Source organism: Apium graveolens, chromosome 8 (genome assembly GCF_009905375.1).
Source record: "Apium graveolens cultivar Ventura chromosome 8, ASM990537v1, whole genome shotgun sequence".
Classification (NCBI taxonomy): Eukaryota; Viridiplantae; Streptophyta; class Magnoliopsida; order Apiales; family Apiaceae; genus Apium; species Apium graveolens.
The window spans coordinates 88,742,149-88,752,773 of NC_133654.1; the positions used below are offsets into that span (position 1 = coordinate 88,742,149).

Sequence of the window (10,625 nt, forward strand, 5' to 3'; positions counted from 1 at the left end):
CATTGTCGACAAGGATCTTTTGCACTGTATTTGTTCCTATTTTGGTGGTAATCACTTGTGCATCTTGGTGATCTTCTATTACTCTATCACCATAATCTTCGTCTGAAAAAGAGATGATGGGAGAAGGATTTCTCTTTGGTTTCTTAGACTCAATTCTGTACACCTCTCGTGCATATGATTTTCTTGACCTATTAGAATTTCCTCCTGCTGAATGACCTCCAGATAGGAAGTAAATTACCCTATCTTGGTCATATTATTGTTGATGAGACAAGTCCTTCTTATCTAATTAGTGAGCGAGCTCTCCGCTCTGGACCTTATCTTCAATCAAATTTTTTAGTTGGTAGCACCTTTCTGTAGTATGCCATGTATCCCCATGATAGTCATAGAATTTATTGCTCGGGGTCTGTTTGGGTTCATGGGTCGTGGGGTTCGGTACCCTGGAGATGCTTTGAGGATGGCTAAGATTTGAGTTTTATCGATGCTGAGCTTTTTGAAGTCTCGCTCTTCACGAGGTCTAGGGAGCCATGGTCTTTGCTTTACTGGCGATGTATGTGTTGTTGAAAGTTCCTCTGAACCTTTCAAGGGCTTTTCGTCTTGCTTACTCATGGTGGGTGATCTTCTAGATGGCTCTTTTTCACCTCTACGACCTCCTTTGTGATAATCCCATTATGATGAGCATCCGGATGACCTGTTGCTTCTTTGCCCTGGAGACCTTGTTGCTTGTATGCTTCCTACTACTTCTTGGAGGGTTAACTTGTGTTCGAACAAGTCAATGGTTGCTTGGAGGGTGACGGGGCTCTTTTCAAAAAATTCTTCGAGCAGTAAATTGTGTCTACTCCTGTTAACTCCCACTGCAAGATATGTTAAGGCCAGATTCTCTATCAAATCCGGAATTTGGATAGTCTCAGCCCGAAACCAATTGATGTATTCTCTAAGACTTTCATTTGACCTTTGGCGAATATATACAAGTGATGCTGTCATTTTTTGCCCTTTCTTGTTTGTGGAGAACCTGGATTTGAATTTATTTTTTAAAGTGGTCCACGATTCTATTGACCTTGGTGGTAGATTATTGTACCACATAAGAGCTGGTCCTTTCAAGCATGTTGAGAAATATTGACATTTGGCCGTATCTGAGTGTCCATGAAAGGCCATTCGCCCATCAAAGAGGTGGATGAAGTTTGCGGGGTCCGTGGATCCCTCGAACTGTTCTATTGGTGGGACTTTGAGATCTCTCTTTTATTATGGCCCTTTCAATTCTTCGAGATAAAGGACTTTCTGAAGAAGTTTCCATTTCGTTTGAGTGTGTCCTTATGAAATCTCTAACCAAAATCACATCATCTTCAGTAAGATTTGTTATACCTTTACCTTCTAGGTTATCTCCCTCATCTGCAATTTCGTCATCTTCGTGCTTTTGCCTACACCTCTGTGACGTCAACGACCCCGTGGAGTCTTCTGTCCTTGTATATTCACTTCCCATAGAAGATCTCCATGATGGTTCGTAGTCTTCGATTTGATATTCGGAGGAAACACGCCCTTCGGAGACCTCCATGAGCTCTCTCTGGAGGCGAGCTATTTATCGCTTTTGTAACAAGATAACAATAAATACCAAAATCAGTTATGAATGATACCTTTGGAATTTAGTCCTTGTGCATCTTGATTTGATTATATCCACTAAATCCATCCATGAAGCTCAGCATCTCATGTCCAGCGGTAGCATCTATCAATGTATCTATCCTTGGTAGCGGGAAACAATCCTTGGGGCATGCATCGTTCAAATCAGTGAAATTCACACACATCCTCCATTTCCCATTAGCTTTCTTTACCATCACATGATTTGCTAACCATTCTGGAAATTGTATCTCCTCGATGAAACCAGCCTCTAAGAGCTTCTCTACTTCTTGTTTTATAGCTTCTTGCCTTTCTGGAGTAAAACTTCTTTTCTTTTGTTTTACTGTCTTCCAATTTGGATCCACATTCAGCTTGTGAGTGATCAGTTCCGGGTCTATACATAGCATATTAGCTGCCGACCATGCAAACACATCACTATTTTCTAGCAAAAATTTCACCAACTTCCCTCTAAGGGGCTCCTCTAGTGTGGCTCCAACGAAGGTCACTTTCTCAAGATCCTCGGGAGCTAAAGGAACTGAAACCAAGTCTTCTGTTGGCTTCCCTCTTTTCTCATCATTTTCACGGATATCCAGATCTTCAATAGGCAGAACATGCACCCTACTCCATCTGCCCTCAGGGAGGCCACATAACAACTTCTAGCCATTTTTTGATCTCCTCTCTCTTCTCCAATCCCATTCCAGGTTGAAAACTTCATAACTGAATGGTAGGAAGAAGGGACTGCCTTGAAGGCATGTATCCCTGTTCTTCTCATAATAGCGTTGTAAGTTGAACTAGCCTTCACCACCACAAAGTCCAACATCTGCGTTGTTTGCCTTGGTTCCTGACCTATGGTTGTTGGCAACTTGATTATTCCTTCCACGGGGCACTCCACTCCCGCAAATCCAAATATCGGCATATCGATTGGGGTCAATTGAGAATCATTATAACCCACCCTTAAAAAGGTGTCATGGAGCAAGATATCCACTAAAGCACCATTATCTACAAGGATCCTCTTCACCGGGCTGTTCCTTATTATTGGTGTTATGACCAGCGGGTCGTCGTAAGGAAATTTCACACCCTCTAAGTCAGAATCATCGAATTCCATTGTTACTCATGTCCTGGCCCTCTTCTGGGCTTCCCCAACAATAAGGACCAGAAAATTCCTGATCCTCCGGGATAGGAGTCAAAGCTTGTATGTAAAGGGGTGTCTGCCCTCGTGCTTCACTCTGTCCAGCATGTCCACTTCCTCCAGTCTCGGGGTAAAGGGGCATCCAATAAGGGGGTTAGTGGTCACAATAGTTGAATACTCATACCAAACGGGTCGAGAATTCACAGGTGTATGTAGCTGTTGAAGTTGAGGATTCGTCCCTTGAGGAGTTGGGGGAATCGTCCCTTGAAGTTGAGGTCCAGTTGTCCCTACCTAGGCTCCTCCTTGGGTTGCGGCATAGGTTGAATGCGGAGGTACCTCCACGGTTGACGAAATCGTTTGGATTGTCCCTGATGGTGTTCCTCCTTCAAGGGCACTGATTCCTCTCCGTGTTCTCGCCATGGTTGTTGTTGCGTTTTCTCATAGACAGCGCCAAATGTTATGGATCAAAAAATAAGGTATAATAATTGTTGTATTTATTACTAGGGAACGTGAGTTTCGAAGCTCGATTTGACTGCTCTTGTGTTTCGTGACTCGATCGGCCTTAACAAGATGCCTACGTACCTTGTTGTATGTCAAGGATCAGGTCAGAAACGTAGTTCTGATCTGTGGGGTGAGGCCCCTTATATAGATGTTGGGAGTCCTTGAATTGGACTTGGGTTAGGAGACTTGGTGGTCAAGTCTCAGAATTAGAATGGACTTTGGAGTCCTAAGAGGTAGGAAGCTGATTCATTATTCCACGAGGTTCCTTGGAGGCCAATGTACAAGGATTTATTTCTCCACTATGACTCGTCTTATCAACTGACTTATCCCTTATTAATTACGAAATTAATTAATATTCAGGGTTTTTGGCCCTCTAAAATGGGCCTTACTTTCAGCCTAATTCTGGTATAATTAATGCAACATTAATTACATACTCGGGCCTTATTTTCTTCCCTATCACATCTAAATTGCCTAGGTTAAAGCCGGAGAATTCTTCATTTTAGAGGGAAATGAAGTTGGGGATAGAGTTTTTTAGAGGGAAATAACCTGGAGTGAATATAGATAATGATGTTTCAATCAACAAATCTAGCGTGCTTGTTTATCGGCATTTAAAAATATAGGTATATCCGTTGGAGTTGTATTTTTTTACATATGATCTATATTTTTGAAATTATAGCTGCCATGTAGATTTCATTCCTAACAATGCATCCTTACGGATGCTCTTACAGCATCTCCAAATAACATGTAAACCAGTTAGCTAAAAAGTCATTATCTAAAATTTTATTGAACCTGGATTTGTGTTGTAGTGGTGTTAGTTATAATCATTAAATATATTAAAAATCTTTTTTTATTAATTTTAACATACAATTAAAATAAATTTAAGTTAGTTTAATCAATACAATTGAAAATAAAATATGTATTTAATAAAAAGATATTTTCAATAAAAATATTTTTATATTTTCATAATTTATGTAAATATTTTAAGTAAATATTATAAATAAATAATATTACAATTATAAATATGTAACATATTTAAAAATAGAAAAAATAAAATTAACAAACATTACTTATATAAATTCTAAAATATATAAATAAAACATAGTTTATTATATCATATTTTAAAATTTTTGTTAACAATTAAATAATATTTAAAAATGATTTGAATTGATATGTTATATTTTTAAAAAATAAAAATAGCACATTATGTTAAGTTTACAAGAAATTTTAAGCATGAAAATGACTTGGATTATTTTAGTTTATGGGAGCAGAGTCAACAAATGTGGCGTACATTTTTACGTAATCTAAAATTATACTTAAAAAGGAGCATCTATTTGAGTGACCCATATTTTACGTATTAGGTATACTAGATTAAATCACGTGTGATGCACGGGTCCCAGTTAATACCTAAATTTTTTATTTATTTCGTCATGTTATAATTTTAAAATTATTTACATAAATAAATAATAATAATAATAAATTTATAAAAAAATAATAGGATAATTTGTGGTCATAGTTGAGTAGAATAAGTATACTATATCCGGTAGTTTATCAATTTGGTAGTTTAGCGGATATATAACACTATTTTTTTTTTAATAATATGAGTGGTTGTAGTTTAGTAGGATAAGTTGATAATTTAGTAGTACAGTGGACTATTTATTTATTTTAATAACCGTTAACCAAATTATATCGGCTTATAGTATAGTATAGATTTCATTGCCCCTTAAATATTATTGCTAACAGATTCTTAGGAGGGTAAATGAAGTACCGTATGGATACCAAATTAGAGCACTCGGAAAATGTAAATGTGCTCGAGTACCTCAACATTGTTTGCATGAATCCCCTCGTCAAATCTTGTTGACTCTTGAACAATTAAGTTATGTTATGTCTGTCTCCACCTATCATCATTATCAATAACGTTATGAATTTTCTGTTTATCAGTCATTATATGATAGTGAACTCCAATTCTCTGTGTAAGCTGAAGGTTCAAGTAGATAACAGCTGCATAATACCTCAACCTCGCCCTTCAAACTTAACATGTATGTAACTGAATATCTTCATGTCAGGTATAATAAATAACCTCAAGTAACGTTTCAAAATTTCGTTCATGTCTTTCAGAAAAACAATACAAATGTTAACAGTATACTTGAACAACCACCTAATGAACTGTACAAGCAGACCCAGTTATTACCTGTGGTGAACTGAAGTACCAAACACATTTACATCCACACAACAATAGCATACATGTGCTACTACGGCAGTCGTTTATCTAAGGTTGAATAACAAGCATTATCACCTAATTAAGAGGAGTTATCTATTACATCAACTTCCAGCCCAAAAATCATCAGAAGATGATCAAAACCTACCCCACAGGTCTGTTGTTCATCTCCTTTCTCTCCAATTCCTTGGTCTGTTTTCTCTCAACGATAGTTGATACCACCAACATCAAGTGTTCTTTCATGTCCATTCAGCGCATAGACATCAGAGTGCGGACCTTTTTCTCCCTCTCTGCCCTCTTGGCAGCGGGGGTCCTCTTCAATCTGTTCAACTCTTGTGTCACCACTTTCTCAACCTTTTCAATTGAGTTCAGCAGCTTCTTCTCTGGTGTAAGAAAGTCTGATGGTCCATCACTCTGTTTAGTGATATCAAGCAATATCTTTGGCACTTTCCCAACAGTTGGCGGGCAATGCCTAATTCTTATTGTTGGCCTTGGAGAGATCATAGAAAATTTATGCTCGAGAGGAGCACCGGATACAGGTACAAAAGGAGAATAAACGCTTTGCCCCTGAGGTAAGGTACTCAATAGTTGTAGGCCCTCGACTTCTCTCAAGCGAACTCTTCTTCTTTCAATGGCCTGTTGAACGACTAGTTTTAGATTTATATTGACATAAAAAGTGTAAAGCCTCAACACAACATAATAAGGATCAAGGAATGACAATATTTATTCAACTACAACTCCCCAATTGAAACCAAATCAACGTGAAGTTAAATTGCTGAGGAAGACAGAACCAAAGTACGAAGCCTAACTAATACATGGTAGAACATGTAAGAATACAATTGTAAGTCTAGAACATAAACACATGACAATTGTATTCTTACATGTTCTACGGTGTACAAACCACAATTATATTATCATAAAGTTTTAACAATTAAAAAACTAATCATAAAATATGATTCCAACAAATTGAACTTCACTACACATTAACTAAATTAAAATTTTAAATTATAGTTCACTACAGTGTATCGGTGCCAACAAATTGCATGATTTCCTTGGATCTCTAGCTCATACACATGACATGCTGTGTCACATGCATGAGGAACGGTATACCAGCTTCTTGTTTGCATCAAATTACAATGATTCCAAGTATACATTAACTTTCAAACAAAAAATATCAATTTCACATGCAGGTATGGAGTCAACTGATCTGGAGCTAGTCAACTTAATGGCTGTTCCATAGCTGACAGGACCAGTGAGACTCTTTCACTAAAACTTAAGATGATGGGAATCTAAAAAAAAAAAGAATAGTGATGTCATCCAGAAGGAGCAAAAACAATGTTAGACAATGATCTGCAAAACTGACTAGGTATGAAGTCCACAGATCCGATACTCTGATGATTCAAACAATATCTTTTAAGGTTGAGCCATAATCATCAATAAATTACTCTAATTAACGCTAAATTAAAATACCAGCCAAGACAAGAAAACTGCATATAAATTACTAACATATCTTATAACATGTAACTATAAAAGTATGATTTGGAAAAAAAGAATATACACATAGAAACACACAACATTATCAGCAGTAGTAATTATTAATAGCAAGCCATATTATACTAAAGCTTCAATCTACATTCTACAGAGACCAAGTTAACTTAATACAGCATATGCAATTGACTGTAGTGAGTAGTGACCAATAACCAACCTATGCAACTCTGATAAATTTGAAGCATAAACACATACAATCCTCAAGTAGAGACCAACTTAACTTAAACAACAAATCCTAGTTAGCGTTCCTCATGTACATAGACATTTTTCTAAACAAGATCCAGTTATTCAAGAATTATCCACATTTTATAGCAAACTGATATGCAAAGTTTATCTGACTGAAGAACAGAATTACAAATTTCAAGACACATGCATTAGGAATTAGGATCCCATAACCAGTTAATTTATCCAACACTCTATACAGAGTGTGAACACATACAATAATGAAATCTAGACGGACATAACTCATAAAACATGTTTTGAGGAATCAAAGCATCAGAATATCTACTGCACTAAAAGTTCAATATAGTGCCAACAAATTGCAAGATTTAATAGATCATTGGCTCATATATTTGACATACTATCACATGCTGGAGGCTCTAGCATAGCTTCTTGTTGGCATCAAACAAAAAGTTTTCCAGACATACATTTATGTTAGGAAAAAATATCATTTTAACCTGCAGATATATAACCAACTAAAGTAGACTCAGTGACTTGCTGACTGTTATAGCTGACAGTACCAAGACCAATCTTTCACATAAACTAAAGATGATGTGAACCTTAGCAGAATGGAGGCCACTATAATTATTAATGAGTAGATATGTGAACACAAATCAGTCATAGTAAAAACATTTATACAGACTGAACTTAAATATAGATAAGTGCAGTAAAATTACTTACAAGGGAAGTCCCCCAAATACCGTTTATACTTCTAAGTTCTAACTGTAACAAACTAGGAAACCTAATTGATATGTTATATAACTTGAACTACCAAACTGGAATGTAAAAACATACTACTATCAAGTATAAACAACTATAAATGCCAAACATGAATCTCTTCACATATACACAATTAAGGTAAACAAAGTATAGCAAACGAATATGTACACATAACACAAAAGATACAGAGAATAGTACAAAAATATAATAGCAATGAAAACGCATAAGTTAAGAACAGAATTACAACTTTCAAGAACATACAATTTATACCTTGACAATAGGGGTGATGTCCTGGAGAGGCTTTCTAGGGTACCAAGAAGGTAATATACTCCGGTTACCACCACCGCCATGAGGTGTTCTCCGTCCACTCCTGACCGGAGTATTCTCCTGACCAGAATAAACCCTGCTACGCCTATTCCCAACTCTAGGAGTCCCGAAAGTGCCCCTCCCAACACCACCACCACGGCCAGGTGTCCCTGCCACTCCGGTTGTTGCTCCATTTAGCGGTGTTGCTCCCCATCGAAATGTACTAACAGCCGGTTCATCAGGTAAAATCTGTAGACCACCGGATTGGCTTCGTTGACGAAGGAATAGTGCACTAGGATCGTCAGGCCTCCTCGATAATCTGTCTCTTGCTTCCGGCATCTTCAGCTGTTTCAATTAAACACAAAAAATCAGTTCGGCTCAATAACACACACACACACACAAAAACTAATAAAGAAGATCTCCAGCTGTTGTTTCAATTAAACATCAATTCTTCACAATTGCAAACTCATCAATTCACCGCAATTACACACACACAATTATCGAAACAGATTGATCCAAATGTCCAACTTAATTGAGCAGTGACTAGTCAATAATAATGAAAAACAGAATTACATACACACACACACAAACTAAAACAAGAAAGATATACACACAAAAAAAAAAGATGAGGCATATCAAGAAATTATAACAAACTAATACAGATGAACATCTGCATCCCCAAATTGTAAAGCAAACTAATCAAATTAGCACAATTACATATACATTTAAACACACACACACATACTAAACAAGAAGATAACAATATACATACATACATCAATCAACACAAATATATATAAATGGATGTGCATAGAGAGATAGATATACAGGGATAGAGAGAGAGAGAGAGAGAGAAGAGAGGGAGGGAGCGAGAGAGAAGAGAGGGAGGGAGCGAGAGAGAAGAGAGGGAGGGAGCGAGAGAGAGCGAGAGAGGGAGGGAGGGAGGGAGCGAGAGAGAGAGAGAGAGAGAGGGAGAGAGAGAGAGAGAGAGAGAGAGAGAGAGAGAGAGAGAGAGAGAGAGAGAGAGAGAGAGAGAGAGAGAGAGAGAGAGAGAGAGAGAGAGAGACCTTAGGGTTACGGCGACAAAGAACCGGAGTGGGGGCTCTGTATCTGATTTGTAGAGAGAGAGAAAAAAGAAAGCTCGCAGATGAGAGAGAGACGAGAGATTGGCAAATTTTCGAAATGTAGTTTAGGCGCTTATCTATAGACACCCCCCTTGGCTTCTCTTCAATTTTGCTTTTTGCACGTGCGGTACTCGTGCCATGTTTTTCATTTGGGCGGTTCTTTTCCAATTCAAATTTTTTGTCCATTTTTTTGTATCCACGTAATTTACACATTCACATTCCCATGCATTTTTGCTGCCTAAAACTTAATAAAATATATTAAAGTAAAATGTTTAAAAGTGTAGTCAACATAGATGAGCTTCAATTTGGTTGTCTAATTTTATATTATAATATGATTTTAATTATTACTAATTTTTGTACCAACAAATATATTCAAAAAACTATTTTGAAATTCAGAATCCGTATATATCATTTCTAAAATATGTATACCAATAAAATGCAGCTTTATTTACATGAATTTTCGTTTGTGTTTGTATGTGAACTATTATTAATTATTAATTAATATATTTTAATTTTATTTAATATCTCAAGTTGTGCATTAGTAAGTGCCCGTTTGGGAAATTTTAAAATAAATAATTTATAACTTAAAATAAATAAGTAATTTATAAGTGATAAGTAGATGAATACTTATAATTTACGTAAGTGTTGGGATAATTTTACTTAAAAGTTGGAATTTTTTTACTTAGATGAATTAAAATAAATAATTTTTAAATATAATTATCTTAATTCATGAATTTTAAATTTGAATAATATTTACAAACTGCAAAACAAAGATTTTCAGAAAAACCATCGATACAGATACTTTGCATTATTAATCATAATATACATGTTATTTTAGTGAGCAGTTTTGCTCACCCTTGCTTCATTTCTTCATCGCACAAGCAGTTAGGTAAGATGGCCAAACTCAAGAAGACCACCGCAAGAGCGTGGGAAGCGTTCTGCGTCTACCCGCTGATATCTTAGCCGCCATTGCTGCAGAGCTAGATCTATCTGAAGTTTAGGCGTTCATCTTTTGGGAATCAAATGATGTATAATTATAACTTGAGTTGGATAATGGCAAAGAACTGTAAACTTATTAAGTAATCATTTTGGGTTTGTAATAACTCTTAACTTATGGATTCCAATGACTGTTACTTATTTCAATTTCATCTCTGAGACTATAATGTGTTGTAGAGTGTGTATGTTAGGTCACACAACACTGTAGAAGGGGGTTGAATACAGTGTAGAATATAATCAAATCGATTTAGAACAGAAG

At 36.4% G+C, this 10,625-nt stretch overlaps 1 protein-coding gene across 1 annotated transcript; it reads right to left on the bottom strand.

Moving 5' to 3' along the window:
• Positions 1–5,304: 5,304 nt before the first annotated feature.
• On the bottom strand, positions 5,305–9,556 carry LOC141679744 (protein POLYCHOME-like). Its single transcript, XM_074486159.1, has 3 exons — positions 9,314–9,556; positions 8,211–8,591; positions 5,305–6,089 (listed from the first exon to the last, which is right to left on the bottom strand). The coding sequence occupies exons 1-3, from the start codon at positions 9,554–9,556 to the stop codon at positions 5,703–5,705; spliced, it is 1,011 nt and encodes a 336-aa protein (XP_074342260.1). The 3' UTR covers positions 5,305–5,702.
• Positions 9,557–10,625: the final 1,069 nt, after the last annotated feature.